This window comes from Zeus faber (assembly GCF_960531495.2).
Source record: "Zeus faber genome assembly, chromosome: 13".
NCBI classification, from domain to species: Eukaryota; Metazoa; Chordata; class Actinopteri; order Zeiformes; family Zeidae; genus Zeus; species Zeus faber.
Window position 1 is genome coordinate 12023427 of NC_137198.1, and position 23908 is coordinate 12047334.

At 44.3% G+C, this 23908-nt stretch overlaps 4 protein-coding genes and 1 pseudogene across 5 annotated transcripts in view; 2 read left to right on the top strand and 3 right to left on the bottom strand.

The window, feature by feature from the left end:
* The window catches only part of tmem234 (transmembrane protein 234), a 4590-nt gene extending 1350 nt beyond the window's left edge, over nucleotides 1-3240 (top strand). The window contains exons 4-5 of the mRNA XM_080011966.1: nucleotides 172-264; nucleotides 359-3240. Of these exons, the coding sequence (XP_079868092.1) occupies nucleotides 172-264; nucleotides 359-477 (212 nt within the window). The 3' untranslated portion in view covers nucleotides 478-3240. The remainder of the gene's footprint in view (nucleotides 1-171; nucleotides 265-358) is intronic.
* A 233-nt stretch (nucleotides 3241-3473) lies between these two features.
* On the bottom strand, nucleotides 3474-8841 carry dcdc2b (doublecortin domain containing 2B; the record flags this gene model as incomplete). The annotated part of the gene is made up of 12 exons (XM_080011989.1): nucleotides 3474-3494; nucleotides 4031-4153; nucleotides 4385-4450; nucleotides 4803-4912; nucleotides 5004-5169; nucleotides 5328-5393; nucleotides 5560-5599; nucleotides 5796-5927; nucleotides 6042-6173; nucleotides 6281-6351; nucleotides 8282-8339; nucleotides 8546-8841. The coding sequence occupies 12 exons, from the start codon at nucleotides 8839-8841 to the stop codon at nucleotides 3474-3476; spliced, it is 1281 nt and encodes a 426-aa protein (XP_079868115.1).
* Nucleotides 8842-9899: 1058 nt separating this feature from the next.
* On the bottom strand, nucleotides 9900-12191 carry iqcc (IQ motif containing C; the record flags this gene model as incomplete). Its single annotated transcript, XM_080012924.1, has 5 exons — nucleotides 9900-10086; nucleotides 10526-10644; nucleotides 11006-11375; nucleotides 11461-11604; nucleotides 12150-12191. 5 exons carry the CDS (start codon nucleotides 12189-12191, stop codon nucleotides 10051-10053), a joined length of 711 nt encoding a protein of 236 aa, XP_079869050.1. The 3' UTR covers nucleotides 9900-10050.
* A 540-nt stretch (nucleotides 12192-12731) lies between these two features.
* The window catches only part of fancm (FA complementation group M), a gene marked incomplete at its 5' end in the record, with an annotated part of 51960 nt that continues 40783 nt past the window's right edge, over nucleotides 12732-23908 (top strand). Inside the window, 4 exons of the mRNA XM_080011990.1 lie at nucleotides 12732-13416; nucleotides 13511-13683; nucleotides 13776-13853; nucleotides 14939-15097. Of these exons, the coding sequence (XP_079868116.1) occupies nucleotides 12732-13416; nucleotides 13511-13683; nucleotides 13776-13853; nucleotides 14939-15097 (1095 nt within the window). The remainder of the gene's footprint in view (nucleotides 13417-13510; nucleotides 13684-13775; nucleotides 13854-14938; nucleotides 15098-23908) is intronic.
* On the bottom strand, nucleotides 20351-22022 carry LOC307239311 (heme-binding protein 2-like; annotated as a pseudogene). The gene is made up of 4 exons: nucleotides 21960-22022; nucleotides 20906-21047; nucleotides 20609-20792; nucleotides 20351-20502 (listed from the first exon to the last, which is right to left on the bottom strand). The product of its transcript is annotated as a heme-binding protein 2-like (transcript).

Sequence of the window (23908 nt, forward strand, 5' to 3'; positions counted from 1 at the left end):
TTTTGAGTAATTTGTTCCTCCGCAGTAGATACAAAATGGTTTGATTTAGCTGTAATTACAGTGAAAGCGATTTAAATGCAGTAAAGTAGCATTGTAAGTCCTCAAAATGTTTACTTTTAATATGAATATTTTTTAATTTGTAATATTTTCCCCTTCTCTCTATTCTTTCAGATGTCTCAGTAGCTGTTCCTGTAACAAATTCACTCACATTCCTCTTTACTCTGCTCACTGGAAAGTTGCTTGGAGAAGAGTTTGGAGGCAAACGTAAGTCACGTACATGATGAAAATGGTTCTAATGATTATTTTTCATTTTTATTATTATAATATTGTATTATTAATGCATCCCCGCCTTCCCCAGGAGCCGTGGGAGGAATGTTTCTCACCATGGCTGGCATCACCCTGTGCATCATCAGCTCCGTCAGCGACAAAGTGATCCCCGAGCAACAGAACGGGACCGACGCCGCGCTCCTACACTGACCTACCGTGAACACTGCCAGACCGGTACAAAGAAAGAGACCATTAGCTGCTCTCACATACATCCAGTGAATAAGTAGAGAGAGAGAGGAAAAGGAATGGAAGGACCCGAGGGTAAAAATGTAGATTCCCCACCGCGGAGGAGAATGGTACCTTGATAAACGATCGGGAAGCCTTGTCGTGAACCCGGCCCACTACGTCAAGTTAGGAAGGGCTGGGTTCAAACAGGGTTCATTTAGGAGCTAAACTGGATTTATGGTCCTTGAATAAGCACTCCCCCGTCGTTAACGTGTACACCGATTAAGCACTCGGGTGCCGCGCCATTTTGTTGTTATCTACAAAGACACTATAGAAACCACATACAAACAAGGCGAAGGTTGGAAATAATTACTAATAAAATGTCATTGGACAGTTAGGTTTTTTTTTTTACAGTTTTTTTTACCTAACCCTCAACAGCGTAGTTAATTTTCATGCTCAAAACCACATTTCGTTCGTTAAATACAAACCCAATACCAAATTCGACTTAATATCAAACCATTCTTTCAGAACACCAGCACATGTTTTCTATCCAAGAGGATCATATAGTCCATCATAGCACAACCACTTTCAAAATACCAACAGCTGATGGCATTACAAAAACTGCATCAATTTTATGTTTCCTTTTACTGTAAACTACCATACATTTTTTGGTTGTGCGTGTTTAATGTGTGCATTTTTGGCAACATACTATCTAAAAGTGAAGGAGTCTTCTTTACTTTATAGAATGTGCAGTAGAAAAAAAAAACATGAAATTGCTGCCAGTGATCGACAAAAAAAATCAAACATACATGGGCTTTGGTTCCCAATGTGTAAATATTAAAATACAGTAAAAAGGGCACAGAATGGAAAAAACACAAAAATGCACAGTCCTGTTCTAATGGATACGATCTTCAGTGTTAGGCCATTTCTCCCGCCATGCACATTGGATAGAAACGTTTGGCATCCCTCATCCACCCCTGGTAGCCTTCAGCGGAGATGTCTCTGCAGTCGCCATCAATGATTTCATGGGGGTTCTGATTAGCCTCTGACGCCATGACTCTCTGAAAGTAATCGAACAGAGTATGTGTCAATGCTTTCCAGCGTGTCCTACTGCATGTACTGCAACTCATGTTTACATGTGGAGTAGCCTAGTGTCAAACTCACCAGAGAACAAGAAATGCATGTATGCGACAGACACCGTACCGGGACGTACTGGTGCCACAGTTCCTCGACCCTCTCACTGTTCCTTTCCAACGGACAGCTACATCTGTTTCATCCCAACTCTGTTTGTTCAGAGTCCGAGCGATGGCAGTCAGGCTCACGCTTTCCACATTGCAAAATACCAGGTTGTCCTCTACAAATCTGGCTCTCTCAGTCTCTCAATAACCAGTCCTACCATGGCATGCTCTTGGTTTTCCCTGAGGAGCTTTCCTCTTCCCCCAGCGGGAGGGAGACGTCGCGTCCTTAAGGGGAACGAAAATACAACACATGTATTGGCATTGGGGCTGGTGGTGTACAGTTACTGTGGGACATAGCAACAGTCATGATAGAAGAAGCCCTGGTGAGATGCATTTCTTACCTGTTGGTTCATTGAAAATTCCAGATAATGGAAGCCACGGTCGACCGCCTGAGGCTACGCTGCACTCTCTCAGCAGCGTCTCTCAGTGACGGACCGTGGTTTATCACATGGTGATGGATAGGATGGTGGCTCTTATTTCATCAGTGACAACGGCTCTGACTCTCCCTTGAACACCGCCATGCATTCCCGCTGATCCCCCCCCCTACCTGTCCTTCTCCCTTGTCCTGGTCCAGCTGCTCCTCTGCCTGATCCCCTTCCAACTATTCCTCTCCCTCGTCCAGACATTACTTTTTCTCCCTCTGCTCCTGCGTGTCGTTTTGTATCCACATTGACCAAAATCAGTCCAAAAAGTCCCCTTTTCACTGTATGTCCGTGTAATAGAAAGAACTTCAGCACCTGGCTATGTCTCAGATTGAGAATGGAATCACCTGTGTTTGGTCTATTTTACGCAACGTAAATCCACTATTTCTCAATGTTTCAATGATCTGTTCGTTCAAAAATGCCGGATGAGCTGTTTCAGTATACTGTCGTTTTTGAGCTGCTGTTGTTGCAGAGGTATAGGCTTTATACTGTATTTAAGGTTCTGAACATTGTTTTCATTCCTTGCATGCTGTGTGCAAGCATTTGTAAATAAGACAAGACAGATCCATCCTTTTGGTATTGGGTAAGCTTGTATTTAAATGAAATGCATTTTAGAAACATGTTTTTGGACTGCATATTCTGTGGAAACAACATGAATTGTAGTGATGGTTTGGTCCACAATAGAACGGATGTTGTGCTCATTGTGTTTAGAGTTCTGAAAATGTGACTACATATTGGACAAAAGGATGTTAGTGATTGTACAAAAACAACTTAGTTTCGTGGTCGCTGTGGTGTGTGTGGTAATGGAAAGCCATACGTAAGAGAAAGCTGAATAATGAACATCTTTTATCTTCTGTGTTTTGCTTTGGTCCTTTTTCTTTGCTACTGTTGTACCGCGGTTGAATCTCCCGTTGCTTTTCTCGGTGTGTGTATATATGTAGATGTTTATATTTAAACTCATCTGTGTGGGTGAAATTATTTTTTTTATTGTGATGGTTGTCAACCACACTGTATTTCAGATACAGATACAGATAGTATTCGTATTTTGTCGCTGATATTGCATCAATAATAATGACAATTTTTCTTTCGCCTGGTGTGTGTTTCTTTAATGACTCATGCGTTGTACACTCTTCATTCAAAAACATCTGCACCGCGGCCATTCCTGCAAAACACAGTCGTCGATCTCTTTAATCGCAGCATGCGCGTGTTTTCTGTTTTTTTTTTTTCTTCTAAAATGGTTGGTTCTATTCCTAAATGTGACGTTCATTAAGCACACGCAGGTTGATGTGGACGTGGAGGTGTGGGGTTGATCCAACCTCCTTCACTGAGGCTCCCGTTGCACCTGTCGGGGGCAAAAGCGCAGGAGCGTCTTGTTAGCGTCCTCGAAAACCGTGCGCCGTTTAGAAAAGCTGGCGACGGCTTGGGCAGGGATCTGCGCGCACCTTCGAGGAGCTTGAGGACGGAACCCTCGCTCCGGCGCCTTCAGCGTCCCCGTTCGCCTCTCGGCCTCGCGACGCGGCCGAGGGGGCCCTCGAATGGGAGGCGGGCCGCTTTGCGCGCTCGGGTTCCTCCCGCAGGGAGGGAGGGAGGGAGAGAGGGAGAGAGATGTTTGGAATCTTTTGATTTGCACTCATTATGCTTCTGAAAGTGCCATAAAGCCAACTCAGCAGTACCAGAAACCACCAAATATCTTGGATTAAGGTGGTGGGAATTGAAACCAATTTCATGGTTCATTTCATTCCTTATACTCTCTGTTCACTGTACCGCAGGAGAAGCACATATAATTACTTTAGTTATTCAGGTTTTTAACAAATTCAGTTTTTAATGCACAACTCATCAGCTCACTCCTCGCTTAACAATTGATCATTTTGTGAGTACCTGCAATGTTTCGGTGGCGTCTTGTGAATTGTGTTTGTTGTACGTGATGGAGTCCACCTTCCGGAGTGGGTCGGCTCCACTTGTTTCAGCTAAGCCGTCATTAGCACCGGTCTCTCCGTTGATCTACTCTCCGAAGAGGAAGACACATCTCGCCCTCAGTTCTCATTTTGGGTCTCCGTGTCGTGCGATAATATTTGAAAATCACAATGACAGCGTCATCCTGAGTTTTCCATTCCCCTGACACATCATGGGATGTTCTCGAATGTTTTTTCATTTGGGCGTCTAGACGACACTCCACAGATAAATGCAGAAGACCGACGTAAAGCGGAATATCAACAGAGAACGGACGCTCACATGCTCTGTTTTGGGAGGACCATCTCCTTGGGGTTGTTCTTCATCCTCCACTATCTCAGCCGCTCTCTGAAGATACAGGAGCCAGAGGGAGGAGAGATGAAGGAGGGAGAGATGAAGGTGTAGACTGACCTGTACTTAAGTCCCATACCCAGGTTTAGGAATAACACTGAATGAAATAATTCTGTTTCAATTTTTTTAAGAGTTCCTAAAAATAAAGTTATTTTCTATTATTATTATTATTATTATTATTATTATTATTATTATATAAAAAAATTCTATATTATTACTTTAACTATAAAAAATCAAAGGCAATATTATCACACATTTTTATGAGTTAAAACTTTATTTTCACACAATTATTTATAGTGTGTGATATATTCCCGTCAACATTCCCCGAAATGAGCGTGCGAACGTGTACCTGGTCGACAGGAAGCTCGGTGGCAGTGTTTTCGTCCTCCTGCACCTCCTCCGCCCCTCGCGCCTCCTCCCTTCGCTTACGGGTGCCCCTCTTATACACGCTGGGGCGGCCTGGAAGGAACAGAAATCAACCGCTGTAGCTGCAGGTGGATAATAAAAAGTAAGGTAAACCCGTGTGTGTGTGTGTGTGTGTGTTCCTAACCTGGCCCAGTGCTCGTTTGGCCCCAGTTCCTACGCACTCTGATGGGCCTTTGAAAGAACATAGGGGCCTCCTCCATCTCCGCCCGTCTCGTCCTTCGCTGGTTGGCTTGCGGCTCGCCCGGCTCCGTAGCCTCATCCCCTGTAGACTTCACCCTCCGCCCGTCCGCCGCCTTGAGTCGGTTGAACACAAGAGAAATGGCTGCACTGATATTTGGGGATAGGCAAGTGTATCGTGTATAATAATCCTGTTAGTAATGCACACCAAAATAATGAACACCGTGATGGGGTGGAGTCAAACTGGAGGGACAAGCGCTTCATACTGTACCTCTGGAGAGTCCAGCAGAGCAGAGTCACTGAATCGGTCTTCTGTTCCACTTGCTGCCTTCATGTTCTAAAAATAGCCCCAAAAAAAATAAAATAATATATATATGTATATATAATGTCCCATCAAAGTGTTTTGTCTTTGTTCCCTGTCAACTGTCATTCAAACTTAAACATGTTGCAAATGATCGACAGGATCACTTGTTAGTTAGCGATATCGAAAACCCCAAATTTACCTCATTTCTCTTCGACAGCGTTTTGTTTCCTTTGTTGTTTCTGAAAAACCACAACGGAGACACGTTGTTAGGACGGAGAGGGAGATGGAAGTGCAAAGTGTTTACAGTTTGTCCATGGGGGGCCGCAGTTTGCATTTAGGGGGTGGGGTGCCTTGCTCAAGGGCATGATGGGTGGGGAGGGGGGGTTGCCCCGTCCAAGCCTCTACCCACACACACACACACAACAATAACAGTACCTCTGTGCTTTGGAAACCAGCAGCTCCACATACGGAAGTTTCTTGAACCTCTCAGTCCCCACGGCGACGTAGCAGTGGCCGGTTTCTATTTCTTCGGCCGCGGACACGCCCACTCCCTCCAGGGAGCACAACCTGACAAAACACATCCGCCGTGTGTGTGTGTGTGTGTGTGTGTGTGTGTGTGTGTACTGTGTGTGTACTGTGTGTGCGTGTACTGTGTGGGCGTGGAGCTGTCCGTGGTCTGACCTGCGCACGGCCCCGGTCCGCAGGCTGACCTTCTCTGTGATCATGCTCAGGATCTGCTCCAGGTCCTGCTGCGTGCTGCGAGGGATGATGAAGCGGAACGGCGCACACAGGAGGTCGCCGTTACGAAAAACACTAAACAGGATGAGAGAGTAGGCTTATGGAACACCTGAAGAAGAATAATAATAATAATAATAATAATAATAATAATAATAATAACAATAATAGTCAGCCAAACTCACTGGATGATGCACGGTACTGGAATAAACTTCCTCCATTTGGCCGAGACGTTTGGCCTCCGGATTATTCTTGCCTGTAGGGGAAATCAATCCATCATGCGTCCACACACACGCATACAGTATACGAGGATACAATCATCATTATTTTAATAATTGATCAATCCATAGATTTTTTTTTTTTAATTTCATTACATTTCCTTCATCTTTGACCATAAAATGACACGAAGATAGCGTCGCTTCAAAAATAGAGGTATGCTCATCACAGGTTATCTGAACCCAAACAGGCGTCTTAATTTGCTTAATACTGTAACTTCCCAATAAAACTTCTAATTTTAAAATGTGGAAAAAGCAGTAAATAGCACATTTAAAGTTTTCTACCTCTTACTTAACCGATAAGTCAAATACTCTTCAGAAGCGTTTCCACGACGTCCACATAAGGCAAAGTGAATTATCTCTACGTGTAACGTCTTGATAACTATTCTGCTCAGGTCAGCTTCGGCCCTGTATCCATGGAAACAAAAATCACTCCAACGTAATTGCAATGACCTATTCACATACTGTGTCTGATCTGAGGGTTCTCCTCTGCGCTGGGGCTGCTGCCCATGTCCTTACATACCAATGAAATCAATCGAGACTGACCCCCCCCCCCCCCCCCCCCCACACACACACACACACACACTCACATCCACTCTGCTGGTACGCTGAGATGAATCATTCAGAGCACAACAAACACAATCACCGTCCCAACGCTTCCTCCTCGTACTGAGTGACGCGCTGTGTGTCGCCAGTGAATCTGAACCAACAAGTGAATAAATGATCTGAGCTGAAAGCCAGGCAGTGCCTCCCCCCAAAAACGAGGCCGAGCGTCAGGCCTGTCCAGACTTGTACGCAGCCCCGACAGCACCACATGCATGCGTGAGGCATTGTTTCAGCGGCGGCATAACAGCACGCGCACACTCACGCACGCACGCACGCACGCACGCGCACCTCTTGAATTTCTCCACAGTAACTTATAACACAGGGAGCCTTTTCAAACCAAACCCTCTTATATTCAGAGTAAACAGTCGGCTTTCCAAGTGGCAGACGACCAAGGTACACACAACTAACTCTCTACTCTTTCATGGTCACCCCATAGAAGAGTAACAGAAATGATAAATATATATAAATACTGTATGTATGTATGTATGTATGTGTGTATATATATATATATAAATACTGTATATATATATATATATATATATATATACACATAGTATTTATTATAGTATATTATAGTATAGTATAATTGTAGTATTTATATATATATATATACATATAAATACTATATATATATAAAATTGAGCCTGACTTTTGAGTCTACTAGCAGTGTACATTGCCAGTTTTCTCTGTTGTGTTTTTTTTTTGTTGTTGTTTTTATATTAGAAGGATTTCACAATTGGCCACATGAAGTAGTCATGAAGTAATCATGAGTGAAATATTTGTAATATCCCACGATTCCTTTTGAAATGACAAGCTCGTCGCCGACTTACAGCGCACGAGGCTCTCGCGACTACCATGTGATTGAATTTGGGTTCAGCTTCATTCAAGAGCTTAATTCCCAATTCATGACTTCTTTCTCGCGCAACTTCCCGATTTGGCTTCACACCGAGCACGCGCAGGCGCCTGCATCCAAAGTTCATCGAGAAGAGCCTCTGCTCCCAGGGGACCTGAGCGAGTGTGTGATAGACAGCACAATCATTATGTGACCACTTACGTCCTGTAATTTCCTCAAGAATAATCAATCAAACAGTGGGAGGGGGGTGGGGGCACACACCGAGCAGACAATCCACAGATGATCCGAGTGGCTTGAAATATGCAAAATACGCTAAATTGAGCACGGTGTCCTAATGGCCACCCAAAGGTCATTTTCGCATTTAACTTTGAATCCTGTCAAAGGTATGCACCTCCCGCTGAGGTGCATAGCTCCTAGTCGGACTGAGATTAATAAGTTATAGACGAGCTCGCCTGAGTTCCTTCCCGGGCAGCAGGCTGCTTCTTTTGTCCCGTGCTCTGCCTCTGGTAACTGCACGGAAACAAACGAGAAAACATCACTCGAAACAGCATCTCCAGAGGGGAAAGACTTCTCTATAACCTCATCATTTGCTATGTAACAATACAGCCTGCACCACTGTTAATACAAAAACACACCATTTTGGGATGCTCTGATTCTTGCAGTTGTCCTTCTGAAGAGGACATCAGAATAATTAATGACCATTATCCGATACTCACTCCAGTTTCTTGAACCTCTCAGAGCCTGCGGCGACGTACTGGCCCCCGGTCTGCAGGTCCTGGAAGTCTTGGACCCTGTGGCCCTGGCGGGGCGTGTACAGGTTCCTGATGGCCAGCGGGGCGCCGATGCTCTGGGTCACCTCGTTCAGAAAGGCCTCCATGGTGGCCACCTGCCGCTGGTTGACCACGAACTTCCGCCCGCAGTAGAAGGGGTCTCCGTTCCTGTAGACCATCACGCTTTTCACCGGCGGGAGGACGGCCGCGGCCCCGGACGAGGCCCCGCCGCTGACCGCCATCGCTGAGCAAGCTGATCCACACCGGGCACAGATGGGTGCGAAGGCTCTTTTCAGGAGAGGGTTTTGCTCAAGTCCAGAGTAGCAGCAGTCCACACGTCCTTCACATACCAAACTTGAATCAACCACCTCAACACACACATCCGTGCTACAGCATATCGGGTCAGGACTACCAGACACCCTTGCACACACACACACTGCACATGATCTGTGCTACGTCAGCCATGTCCACTCACACTCCAGGAGCCAGGCCAAGTGTGAAGCACAGAATCCAAAGGCGAAAAAGGTGAAAACGTATTCCAGCGTTCTCTCTTGTTGTGGTCTGTCTGAACACTGTTCCTCTCTCTTTCACCCAACACAGACACACACACACACACACACATTACTTCACTGACGGCCGTGAGTATTTCCTGGTTGCTATGGCAGCAGGGCCAGCAAAGACTGGCTTTGTGGGCCAAACCGTCAGCAGTGGCTACCACAACAAAAGAGAGGGAGAGAGATGATCCAAGCGCTGTAAGCTGAATCAATAAGATATCCCAGAAGCCATTTTTTATTCTTTAATGGCTTGAGGGTGAATGTGACTCCGAAACAGCTCTCACATTAGCCGTGTAAGTGCTTTGCAGGTTAAAAAAATAATAATAATAAATTACAATTAATAAATCATTGAAAATTGTAGGACATAAAAAAGGGCTCGTTTTGCAATTCTGAAGATTTAATTTGAGAAAGGTATGTTTACGCATTAGCAACAGACCGCTGGATTACAGTGTAAGCTTCTGTTTATTATTCTGTTTATCGGTGTAGTCCAAATGGAGGATTTGAGCTAATCTGAGGCACAATATAAACATTTGACACCAGCCTACCCATTGGTCATTGTTAATATTAATACCTAAATCTATTAAATGCACACAAAGTGACATCCTCCCATACCAGCGAAAGGAACAGTAGGCTGTAGACTTTGTAGGTTCTTGACAAACTGCACACATACCATAAAGTAAAAATAGACAGCTTTTTATTTGTCAAGTATTTGATTAAAACATTGGTAATTTACAGTGTTCGAAGTGAATAGACTGTGGAAGAATACATACATATACAGGTATATCAACTCTTTTAAAACTTGTTGCAAATAACTGATTTTGCTCTATGATTTGACTTTATCAAACGATGAGTCCCATATTGTTCAGCGCGATCCGACAGCTCGGGTTCGATCTTCCGTCAGGACGCACTCAGGTTTTCTTTCAGTGACAGGTACTGTAGGAGGGAGGTTAGAACATTGTTCATTACATTGCTTGGTGGTGTCCTGTAATTACATGGAAAGATGGTACCTTTATTGTGCATGGCAACCAAACTACCACGATAAATAAAATACTTGATAAAAATGACTTTATAAAATGACTGATATGGTGACAAGTGTTTCCTGTAAGGTTCTCACAGCAATTAATGCTTTTATCCACAGTTTCGGTGCCAAGGTAGATCCAGATCATCCTCCCCTGTGGCTCAGTGAGGTTCAATTAGGCTTCCTCAGTTCTTTTCATATTCTACTACTTGTGCCTGTTACACCCTTCATTAGATTTGGTCTTGCTCATGGGCGCTTTGGGTCAGTCATTTAGTCACTTAAAACACGTTTCTATCAATCTATCAATCAGTTTCTTAAAGCTAATACTGCTTAACTTATCACCGTATCTCTCACCTTTTTCCTGCTGACGATGGCCTGCTGGAGCCACAGCAACTCCATGGCCAAGGTGTTTCGATGACGGCACAGGGCTTCTGGTGTATGGGGAACCTGGTCCAAGGAATGCAGCTGTGGATCTATAAGAACACTGGGATATTAACTATGCCCCAAGCTCTTTACCTCACAAAATTATAATTCAAACAGGCAGAATGACAGGTTGAGACGGACCAACTCCCTTTACACGTGACTTTTACTTTGTGGATAATCACACTGTATGTGATGATTTCAAGGTTAATGTGCAACTGAAATGCAGAGACGATACAATGAGCAAAACAACCTCCATACTCTAGGTGGTAGAATAAATATTTAGTTAATTTACTTTAAAAAATAGGATGGAATGGAATGAGATAACATCTCAAACTCTAAGCTGGAGGCCAGTGATGTAGTTCAAATGACTTTGCATATGAGGCAGGTATTGAGCATTAATTCCCATCTCACCGTTGTGACATTGTGTGTAGCTCATGTCCAGCCCCAGACTGCTCCAGACACTGGTGGCATCTGTGCTCTCCATCGCCACGTCCTCTCCATTATCCGTCGGATCGCAGCGGTTGCTCTCTCCCCGCCCTGGTCCGCTCCCTCCGGCAGGGCTGCTGGCAGCACAGACCCCGCAGAGGGAGACCCGTTCTTCTTTGCTGTCTGAAACATCTTTCTCCGCTTCGATCTTCTCTGGGATAAGTTGATGTTCTGCTGTTTCTTCACACAAAGGTGCTGGTGCTGGTGGCTGAGTCTGGAGACAGTCAACAGCGATCCTTTCAGGTGCTGGCGTGTTAGCAGAAGTTCTTGGCATTTGCCTTGAAAGAGGACCATCCTGGTGAATGATAGGTAAAAATGAAAGGGAATAATTCTGTCATCCGAGTTAACAGGATTATATTCTGATTATAGTGCACACTTACGGTGTCCGAAAAGTGGGGGAGGGGAATGATGCCGTCCCTCCATTCTAGATGGGACAGATCCCCATCAATCTCCCTCACGATCTCTTCCAAATCCCGCCGTGCCCGACTTAATTCTTTCCTCACCAAGTATCCGTGGGCGTATGCCTGGCGAAGACAACAGTTGGACATTCCAAACTATTTGGCAGTAGCTGCAAGACTGAACAAAACCATGAACAAAATACATCCTCCGTTTTGTGTTGCAGCTATCCTATTCTGAACACGAGTGTACAGTTAAATTGGTAATCCAAAAGAGTGTCTGTGTTGGCTGGATTACACGCAGAGTCCCATTCAAAACTGCTTTTCTCACGTATGCCGTGGAGATACCTTTTTATTTATTTATTTATTTTTTTTTTACATCCGAGGGTGCTGTTCTTTGTGAATGTTCATCGCGCACTGACCGCGACTACCGTCATACATACCATGAAACGTCACACATATACATACAAATACACTGAATGCTATTTGTTGTAGAGTGTCAGCTAACAAGTCTCTAGCACCTGTCGAGATAGCATTGGCTACATAGGACAAGCTAATTGGGGTAGCAAAAGATAGCTAGTTTAGCGCGAAATAATATATCTATTACGAGCATGTTTATCATTACACGGATAGGTTTGTTTCATGAATATTGCAATTTTGTGAAAGCAATTTACCTGAAAGATGGTTAATATAGACTCGAACTTCCGTCTATCCATTGCTATGGTAACGCTATGGCGTCGCGGGAGAGTGACGTCACATGTCCCACATCCGTTAACATTAATTAACTTATATTGTCAATACTTATATTGTACATTATATTGTAAATATTTACAATAACGTATATAATGTAATTAATGGTGCATTAATGGTTGAAATGTACAATTATAGTAAGAGTTTATGATAAGGTAACTTTCACCCGTTAACCGTTTCAATTGGTCACCGTTCACGGCGTGTGCCCGCCACGTTGCCCGTGAACTTAAAGTCTCTTTTTTCTCGGTAAACTCGGGCCCGAGCCGCAAGCACCGAACCTCCGACTCGGAACCGCAATTCGAGCGGTTGTTCGTTTGTGCTTCTCCAAGCGGCCGCCACGGAGCTCGTACAAAAACATTTTTCCTCCAGATTTTCGATGGTCGCGGGAAGGCAGCGTCACCCGTCGCCGGCGGAAGTACGTTGGTGTTTACGTTTCAGTTCCCACGTCGTGGTGGTGCCGCTCGCCGCCTGCTGCGGGGCCGGTACGTCCACCGCGTTGGCGCAGAATGAGCGGCGGCGCAAACCAGAGGACTCTGTTCCAGACTTGGGGCGCCTCCGCCTCCCAGGACAAGTCCGTTCCGCCCAAAGGAAGCGGCGCGAAACGGCGTAAAACCACCCCGTGCCGCGCCGCAGAGTCCCGCCCGCCAGGTCTCACCGGCGCAGCGCCGCCTCCACGCCGCTCCCCGTGGGCCGCAGTCGGCCAGGGATCGGCACAAGGGGCGGGCGTGGAGGTGCAGCACCCTCCGCCTCCTGGTGAAGAAGATGATGATGATCTGCTGCTGGTGGCCGTGTACGAAGCTGAGAGGGCTCTGCAAACCGCCCAAGGCGATGAGAACCACGCACCCGAGAACGCCCGCCCCGGCTCCTCCCCACCAAGTGGAAAGTCGTATCCAGACTTCCCTGGCTTTGACAGCTCTTCCGCCAGGGTGTGGATCTATCCCACCAACTACCCCGTCAGAGAGTACCAGCTGAAGATCTCCGAGGCCGCTTTGCTCCAGAACACCCTGGTGTGTCTCCCCACTGGTTTGGGGAAGACCTTCATTGCCGCTGTGGTCATGTACAACTTCTACCGCTGGTACCCGTCGGGCAAGATAGTGTTCATGGCTCCCACCAAGCCCCTGGTAGCCCAGCAGATTGAGGCCTGCTACCAAGTGATGGGGATCCCGCAGTCCCACATGGCGGAGTTGACAGGTAGGAGGCTCGTCACGTGAATCCAAATTGTCCCATTCTTGGGACGTTTCTCCTCTTCCCACGAATGAGAGTCTATCCAAACCTCCGCCCGTAGGAACCACAGCGGCAGGGCAGCGGCAGGAGCTGTGGCGGTCCAGGCGGGTCTTCTTCCTCACCCCCCAGGTCATGGCCAACGACCTGTCCAGAGACACGTGTCCGGCCCTGCAGGTCAAGTGCGTTGTGATCGACGAAGCTCACAAGGCGCTGGGCAACCACGCCTACTGTCAGGTACAGGACCATCCCCTCCTGGGGAAAAAAGGTTCTTCAAACTGTTCCGTGGGGTGTTTTCTGTCGTCCTCATTGCTTTTCCCTACTCTCAGGTGGTCAGGCTCCTGGGGAGTCAGACTCAGCAGTTTCGGGTCCTGGCCCTGAGCGCTACACCTGGAGGAGACACTAGGGTACGTACATCGTGTTTGTCATTGTGTGAGTTTTACTAAAGTCGTTGGCGGGTCGTGTGGGGGCGTGGTTGGCCGGGGGCGGTCGGGTGGGCTGCCCCTCCCGGCCTGGCTGTAGTCCTGACGGCTTGCGCCTGGTGGCTTGGGATGTGCTGCGACCTGGCGGGGCTGCGGAGAGCGCTGTCGACTTGCCCGTGGGGCGGGCGGCTCGGGCTGGGGTGTCAGTCTGTCACAATGGGGCCAGGATCCGGACCTGCGGTCCGTGCCTTGCGCCTGTGGCCTGGGTTCTGTGCTAGCGGCTGCGTCTTGTGCCTGCACCTTGGGGTTGGTTGTATGTGTGCGCCCCTGGGGTGCGGGGTCTCCTTGTGCTCCCTAGGACAGGGTCATGGTCCTTGGGGCTGGGCGTGGGGGTTGCTCCACGGCCCTCTGGCTTGTCTGGGGGCCCGGGGGTCTTCTGTGTTCACTGTCTTTACTGTTTTTCAATACATGTTGTCATCCAATGTTTATGTTTTTGTGTAAATGTTGTTTGTTTCTATGTTTAATTGTATCACCCGTGGTGATTCTCCCCCTCTTGGAGTAGTTATCAGTTGTTTATAGACCCAAACATGATAAATAGTTCTCCAAAGAGGGGGGTTAGTGGTGGTTCTGTATAACAAAAAACTGTGCTCTTGTCATCCTACAGGTCGTCCACAGAACAGAGTTATTGCAACAGCTCTCGAAGATTTCACAATGAATAATGAGTTGCATTGCAGGTTGAGAAGTTGAACTTCACTTGCAGACTAACTGTGTCCTGGATGCAATGGAATACAAATACTCTGTGTTGTATGCCCAGCATGCTGACAGCACAGGTTAAAAAAATAAAATAAAAAAATAAAAATAAATTTATGAAGAATTGGCCAAATGCATTGGAATATTCAAACATTGAAATTACCAAAAAAACTACCGTCCATATACTGTACATGTTCAAGTTCAAGAGATTCATGACACCCGGTGATTACGCACAATAAGCTCTATAATGACCATCTGACTGCTTCTCCGTCACTCTCCCTCCTAATACTTCTTCTATTAATGGATTTTCTCCCTTGCAGTCGGTGCAGCAAGTCATCTCCAACCTGCTGATCTCACACATTGAGCTGCGTTCAGAGGAGAGTCCTGACATCCAGGCCCACTCCCACCAGCGCAGCGTGGAAAAGGTTGTGGTTCCACTGGGAGAGGCCCTTGCTGCTCAGCAGGCACGCTACCTACAGGTAGGATACCAGCACTCCTGTCTTCTACCAAGAATAGATTTTTAAGCTCATCGGTCCTGTTTTTATTGAATAATGAGCAGATTTGACCTGGAAAATCTAAAAGTAACTTAAATTAAACTAAATTTGGTTTTCCAAAAGAACCTCTACATTTTTTTATGAGATAAGATAAGATAAGATAAACCTTTATTAGTCCCACACCAGGGAAATGTACATTGTTCCAGCAGCAAAAAGGGGACAGCAGAAGATAGAAAGCATATCAAGGTAAGCGCTATAAACAATATAAAATATATAGAAAAAAACCCCACCATAAATAGGAACCAGAGTACTAAGTGTATTGCACATATCTTGACAAATTGCACATCAGGGTTTTTACTTTTCATCTTCTTTTTTTTTTTTTTTTTTTTTGTTGTGTCACAAAAATATAATCACGAACACATTCACACATACATATCCACAAAAAAACCCTCCTTTGCTTCATGCTTTGGGCTCACGACCTGGAACATAACGGTGCTTTGGCTCCACCTTGTGGTGAATGAAGCAACGGCATCAAATTACACCCCCCCCCCCTTCTTTTTCCCCATCCTCTGCATCCTTACTGTTGCAATCTTTATTTCAACAGCACTGTCTTTTTCACTGTTTACAAGGTAATCCTTGCTCGGTTATTATTGGATTGATAGCGTTTCAGTGGAAAACAGCATCCTGTATTTGCTCTGGGGTTTGTCCTTTAGACATATTAATTGCTCTGGATTACTACCCGTCCCTAGGCTGGCTCTTTGTGGGTGTTGGGTCATTACACGAACATTATGCTGCATCCGTACGCAACTGTAGGTTCTGCAGCTCCACCTCAGACTAATCCGTCTCAACTGGCTGGACAGTTGGAATGTCTCCGCTGTGTCAGGCTTCTGTGTCAATTGTTTTCTTTGTGCTCCTTTGCAAAAGGGTACTTTCCCAATTTGTGCATTCCATCTTCCTGAAATATTCTTAACGAAATATACCATAGGAGGGGGGTGAAGAAGGGCCACACGCTGTTCTGATGGAATGAACAGGGTGAGTCATCCCTGGACTGTGGTGTTTTCTATTAATAATGCTTAACCTAGATTTTGTTCTCTACAAGCAAACAAGGAGAAAAGGAACAAATTACCTAGGAGGAGTGTGGCGTTTAATATTTTTCTATCTTTCTGTCATAAAGAATACTGTAAGTTGTTTCCCCAAATCGGTAAATCCTTGTTTGTGGTCTTTTATGCCATTTAACACTTATTTGGATAAAGATTTGTTATTATTATTTATAACAAATAAGACAATTTGATGTCTGGAAAATCAAATTATTGACTCTTATTTGAATTGTTTATTTCAGGCTTTTAATATGGGTTTCAAAACCCCCGTCAGCCTGTTGTTTAACATTCCCCTGAGACTAATATACTGTATATTATACGGTAGAATATATGGACATATTCTACATTAGTGTGTGATGCTTCGCCGTTGTAACCGAGCCCCAGTTATTTTCCTTTTGTGGGAAGAGTGGGATATACATTTCAGAAGAGCAAGTGTGGGAGTCACCCCTCTTTGAATGCAGTGTATTTATTTCATAAAGGAGCGGGATTCATGTGTATGCAGTAAGTAGACTATAGATGTTCATTAGTAATTCTAATCCAGTGGGGTTGTACTTCCCTCATTATTTGTCCCAAGCACGTTTCAACGATGCACGTGGGAATAAATGAATACATAAATTCAAGAAATTCAGAGCTGATGTTATGATGGCCAAATCTTTGAGATGATGTGCGGTATTATTTATTTTCTGTTACTCCTCTCACTCCCATGCAACAGCCATTGAGTAGCTGTTCTGCTATTGTGTCATCCGAAGCCATTTTCTGTTGTGGCACTTTAGAAAAATGGTGTCAGAATGCCATCTAGAGCTTTCACTATTATTAAAAAATAGTCTCATTCCAATTATTTGAGCTGATTGCAATCTTTCTGAGAAATGATCTGCATTTCCATCAGTTGGTTTGAGGCAAATACCCAAATCTTATGTTGCAAGGATCACACGAGGTGGCAGCTAAAATGCCGTGATCATGACAGCCCTGTATGCACCTGTGATCTTCTTATGCCACATCTACCATATTTCATATCAGCAAAGCATGGCACGATGAACTCTGTCACGGCTTCAAAAAGAGGTGTTCAAAGTGAGACGAGTGCTGCGGTTTTCTTATTCAGAGGAGGATTTTATGTGAAGCTCAAACAGGCGGAGTCACATGTCTGTTGCATTAATTTCCCATTCGTTCACTCAAGCACACGTTTGCAAAACACAAACAGAAGCAAATATAAATGACGAGGAAAAAAAACTTCCAGGCTGGATGTTTTCAAATAACCAGGTTTTTACAAAGGAGACGTGGAAACAAATTAAACAGCGTTTCATCTCGTCTCTGTACAACATCATATCTTCTGTATCCAAGTCTTTGGAACTCAACATCTTGAATTCCTCCCAAATGAGTAAATTACATCCTCATTGCTCAATCCTGAATGACTTAATTTTCCATATTTCTTTTAACACGTACAGATCAGTTTATCTAAGTGCATATCCCGGCTCTGTTATCAAATGCCAGACCTGTTCCTGTGAAGGGATTTTTATTTTTATTTTTTGTAAAAGGTAGTGTTGGAAATAGAGGAGGGTCTCACGACATCTCATGAATTTACATTTTAGCTTTTGTTTCTGTATTACTCATTGGTTGGTTTTCATTACAAAATATTGGGAATATTTAAAAAAAAATACATTGTTTCATATAATATCTGTAAAAAATAGACTATTGAAACCGGTGATATTGGTAATGTTTTCAACCAAATCAAAAATAATTCATTTATTTAAAAAATATATATATATATCTGACAAATATATCTCTAGTTAGAGCAATATTACTGACTTTTTGTGGTGTGTTGTAATGAGTTATTTTTGTTATCACCTGCTTCCTGTGTCTTGGCTTTTCAGAAAAGAAAGCACGGAGTGTTTTGTTGGTTTAGCGTCTCTTAACATTTTGCATTTGCCTGTTCAAGCTGTTCCTCTTTCTCACCCGGTCAGTGACCGTTTTATGACAAATCCTAATCCAGAGACGGTGTTTATGTGGCTGCCATGCAGGTATACATTCCAGTCGAAACGAACATAAGTGAGCTTTTTTCTTTTTTGCTTGTTTTTCTTTTTAACTGGTGCCAAATAGTGAAAATCAACCACCAATCATCATCTACACATCTTTCACAACACCTGAAGAGCATTATGTGTGTCACTGGAGACAAGGACAGCAAATCAATGAAGGTGACAACTTACATAACCTCATTTATGGACGCATACCCCACATAATAACAAAAAATGCCTCTACCTCACAGACAGAAAGGAGAAGGGTAGAAGGCGTTGTGTCCAGGGAGAACCTAGACATAGCAACAGCAAAGGCTGAATCCTGCACTGTTCCAAGCTTAAACTGGCCCAGAGATGACCGGGCTGAGAGCCCTCAGGATGAGTCAATTACAATTATGACAACTCAATGACGGGCAAGGTTAAGGGCCACGTCTTGTGGCAGGAGTGAAGCCTCTACTGTTCTGGAGTGCGTTGGGCAGAGATGGCTCGACAGTCGTAAAAGTGCGGGGGGTGGTGACATGTATAGACATGGACAAATTTGTTGGTACACTTACAGCTCATTGAAATAATGCTTCATTCCTCCTGAAAAGTGGTGAAATGAAAAGCAATTTTCTCATGTAAATCTGCATGCCTTTGGTATGTCATAGAGTAAAGCAAAGAAACTGAGAAAAGAGATAAATGATTGCAAAAGAGATCAATTTTATTCTACAATGGCCCTGACTAATTTGTCGGTACCCTTAACCTATTATTTTGTTGGACAACCTTTAGAGGCAATCACTGCAATCAAGCGATTTCTTCGGGCCCACTCTTCCTGAGCAAACTGCTCCAGCTGTCTCAGGTTTGAAGGGTGCCTTTTCCAGACTGCATGTTTCAGCTCTTTCCATAGATGTTCCATAGGATTCAGATAAGGGCTCATAGAAGGCCACTTCAGAATAGTCCAAAGTTCTGTTCCTATCCATTCTTGTGTGCTTTTAGCTGTGTGTTTTGGGTCATTATCCTGTTGGAGGACCCATGACCTGCGACTGAGACAGCTTTCTGACACTGGGCAGTACATCTCGCTCCAGAATGCCTTGATAGTATTGAGTTGTCATTGTGTCCTGCACAGATTCAAGGCACCCTGTGCCAGACGCAGCAAAGTAGCCCCGAAACATAACCGAGCCTCCTCCATGTTTCACAGTAGGTATGGTGTTTTTTTCTTTGAAAGCTTAATTTTTCCGTCTGTGAACATAGAGCTGATGTGACTTGCCAAAAAGCTCCAGTTTAGACTCATCTGTCCAAAGGACATTCTCCCAGAAGCATTGTGGCTTGTCAACATGCATTTTAGCAAATTCCAGTCTTGCTTTTTTATGTTTTTCTTTCAAAAGTGGAGTCCTCCTAGATCTTCTTCCATGGAGCCCACTGTCACTCAAAAAGTGACGTATGGTGCGATCAGACACTGATGTACCTTGACCTTGGAGTTCAGCTTGTACCTCTTTGGAAGTTGTCCTTGGCTCTTTTTCTACCATTTGCACTATCCTTCTGTTCAATATGGGGTCGATTTTCTTCTTGCGGCCGCGTCCAGGGAGGTTAGCTACAGTCCCATGGACCTTAAACTTCTTAATCATATTTGCGACAATTTTCTGATCTCCTCAGACAACTCTCTCCTTTGCTTTCTCTGGTCCATGTTCAGTGTGTTGCACACGATGATACCAAACAGCAGAGTGACTACGTTTCTCCATTTAAATAGGCTGAATGACTGAAGATAAGATTGAAGACAGCTGTGATACCAATAAAAGGAAACCGTTAGTTTGAAATATCACTATGATCCAATTACTTACAATCTTTTCTAAGGGGTACCAACAAATCTGTCCAGGCCATTTTAGAATATAATTGATCTCTTTAGAAATAATTGATCTCTTTTCACAGTTTCTTTGCTTTACTCTATGGCATACCAAAGGCATGCCGGTATACATGAGAAAATGGCTTTTAATTTCATCAAGCTTTTCATCATGCTTTTTAATTTCATTTTGTTGGTTTTCAGGAGGAATCAAGCATTGTTTCAATGAGCTGTAAGTGTACCAACTGTAAGCCTATAGCTAAGCAGAGCTCGGTAGAGAACAGCAAAGGTACGAGAGTCCTGAGGTGGTGGCTTCTTAGCGTCGCTCCAGGAACCAGATTTCATTCTGGCGGTTGGTGTAGCCCGCCACAATGAAAGAGTCGTTGACGCAGACAGGAAGCCAGGACCCCAGCCATAGTACTGATCTGATCTATGACGGTAATTTCGTTGGTGGGTCCAGTGAACGGCCTGAGAAGAGAGGGGAAGATGATGGGAATAAGGCGTAATATACTTCAGTACTCATGAGTGAAACATTAAACAGACATGGCCTGTTTTGGTTTGATCCTCTACTAACCTTGTGTAGGCCACAGTGGCGGGCCAGACCTCGATGACGATCTCACTGTCCAGAGGCTGCGGGGGCTGGGCCTGGTGTTGAGTGGGGAGGTAATATGCCACGGTGACGTTGCGGGAGATCACAGATTGGTTCTCGTCCATGCACACGATGGTCAAGATGGGCAGCGTCATTCCCAGGTAGTCGCCTGAGGTTTGACGGGAGGGAATGTTTTTTTTTGAAAAATCTTAATGACTGACTCAAGTGAAAGGAAAGTAAGCAGTACAGCATGTGGCAATTGCGTGCCAGTGGTAGACTTACCCAAGGAGTTCTGCTGGCAGATGTACCTCATCAGCCTCATAAAACCGTAACAGATGCTTTGTTCATAGGTATCTTCTTGCATCGTGATGCACGCCCAGTGAGCCTTCTCATAGTGCCGTTTCTCGTAAAGCAATTCGCCACACTGGAAAAGCACGAACAGAGAGTGAATGTGTGTGTTACCTCAATTAGCTTCTCTTGTGTGACTGTTACATAAAAAACTGGAAAAGCACGGTGTGTGTGTGTGTGTGTGTGTGTGTGTGTGTGTGTGTCGCGCGCACACAAGACCTTGATTTGCTTCTTGTGTGATTCAAGATTTTGTGTGTGTAATAGTTACATGAAATAAAAAAAAAACATGTAATAAAATTGGATGTTGTAACATCTTATTGGACGTCTTTGTGACCTTAGGGGATAGAGGATAGATTACAATGCCCTAAAAATCTGGGATCAGGTTGATGACAGTAGGCCCCCAATTTAAGATTTTCCTAATCCGACTATTAGTCGTCAGCAGGATGAGTCAACTCATCGGTGCACATTTACGATATCAATTTAATTGTTTAAATATACAGCTTTGGAAAAAATTAATAGACCACTGCAAAACTATCAGTTTCTCTGGTTTTACTTCATAAAGGTATGTGTTTGAGTAAAATAAACATTTTTGTTTTATTCTATAAATTACTGACAGCATTTCTTCAAAATCCCAAATCAAAATATTGCATTTAGAGCATTTATTGGCAGAAAATGAAAACTGGTTAAAATAACAAAAAAGAAGCAGTGTTTTCAGACCTCGAATAATGCATAGAAAACAAGTTCATATTCATTTTTAAACAACACAATACACGGTTTTAATATAGAAAGAGTTTAGATATCAATATTTGGTGGAATAACCCTCATTATTAATCACAGCTTTCATGCATCCTGGCATGTTCTCCACCAGTCTTTCACATTGCTGTTGGGTGACTTAATGCCACTCCTGGCGCAACAATTCAAGCAGCTCGTCTTTGTTTAATGGCTTGTGACCATCCATCTTCCTCTTGATCACATTCCAGAGGTTTACAATGGGGTTCAGGTCTGGAGATTGGGCTGGACATGACAGGGTCTTGGTCCGGGGGTCCTCCATCTACACCCTGATTGACCTGGCTATGTGGCATGGAGCATTGCCCTGCTGGGGAAAAAAAACAAAAAACAATCCTCAGAGTTGGGGAACTTGTCAGAGCAGAAGGAAGCAAGTGTTCTTCTAGGAAAACCTTGTAAGTGGCTTGATTCATGCGTCCTTCAAAGAGACAAATCCTTCCGATTCCAGCCCTGCTGAAGTACCCCCAGATCATCACCGATCCTCCACCAAGTCTCACAGTGGGTGCGAGACACTGTGGCTTGTCGGCCTCTCCAGGTCTCCGTCTAACCATTAGACGACCGGGTGTTGGGCAAAGCTGAAGATTGTATTCATCAGAGAAGGTGACCTTACTCCAGTCCTCCACGGTCCAATCTTTACAGTCTTTTGCAAACCGCAGCCTGGCTCTTCTTTGCTCCTCATTGATGAATGGCTTGTTTCTAGCTTTGCACGACTTCAGCCCTGCCCCTCGGAGGCTGTATCGAACCGTCCCCGCCACAGACTTCAGCCAGCTGCCGTTTGCCATTGTTTTTGTAGGTCACTTGATGTCATCCTACGGGTGTTGAGTGACATTCTAATGAGCTGGCGGTCATTCCCGGTCAGTGGGGAGTCGATTTTACTCTCTGCCGGTCTGTAGCTTTGTTGTCTCCAATGTCTGCTGCTTGACTTTGTTCGGTTAGGGTGATCACCTAGTCAGTACCTCACTAAGTAGAATGAGGTGTGCCGGTGTTGGAATTCCAACAGACACTGGAATGGAATGGCTGCCATACATGTAGAGATTGGAAAGAAATTGGAGTGGTCTCTTCATTTTTTTTCCATTGCTATATGTCTTTAGGGCATCAGAAAATGGTTTGAGTTCCAGTGCTGAGAAAGATTGTTAAAACTAACATTGTTAACACTGTGCTACATTAAAGATAAATACAAAACCTAATAACCAGCCTTTAAAACATAAATGTAATTTACAAGCGTTACGCCTGTTAATTACACCGGTAAACCATTACATCGGTTAGTTTTCTTGGGCTCTATTTTTATTTTATTAATGTGCAGATTTAAATTACACATTGACATAATTTGCACTGATATGCGGCGTGTGGAAGATCGTTTTCCCTATGTGTCGATTACCCCTCACGCCACGGACTCGCTAAACTCGCTCAGCAGGATTTCCAGGCCTGTAACAAAACCAGCCCAAACGACCAGTAAAACCAGCCCAATACCAGAACTCAAAATATGCCCCTTCCAAATCACATATATTGCTTTCAAAGTCCAACAGCATTGCCACCATTGCTATCGCATCACTTCAAAAGTAGCCCAATTTCACGGAAAAAATGTGGACCTGTCCAACGGACCTGGCAACCCTGTCGCTGCGCCTTCCCAGTCCCCAGGTACCCGGGGCTCGGGCGCACAGCCGCCGTCGGGGCATTTGAAATATGATTGATTTGGTTATTGAAGAATGTGATTAAAGTTATAAATGGCTCTTACAATTTACACAATATTTTTTACAACGTACGCAATATAATGTACCTAATATATTATTTTTTATTATACACTTTTTTTTTTAAATAATATACACAATTGTTTTTATATTGTACGCAATATTTATTATTATATACACAATATTTTTTATAATATACACAATATTTCTTCTGACTTTTTAGCCCAGTCGACTTCATGCGGCGCCATGCATGAAGTGAGCCGCCTGTTAATTTCCGACAAAAGCTGCTCATCGAAAGCTGTAATTATTGTTCTGCATGTGTCGGAAAAAACAGCAAGGAGACTGAACATTTAATTTTGTTAAAAATTTGTTTCAAATGAAAAGCCTTCTAGCGTTGCATACATGGGTCCAGCCATATACTGTACGTTTTTAAGGTTAATTTTGTCAAGGGCAGCTCCTGAAC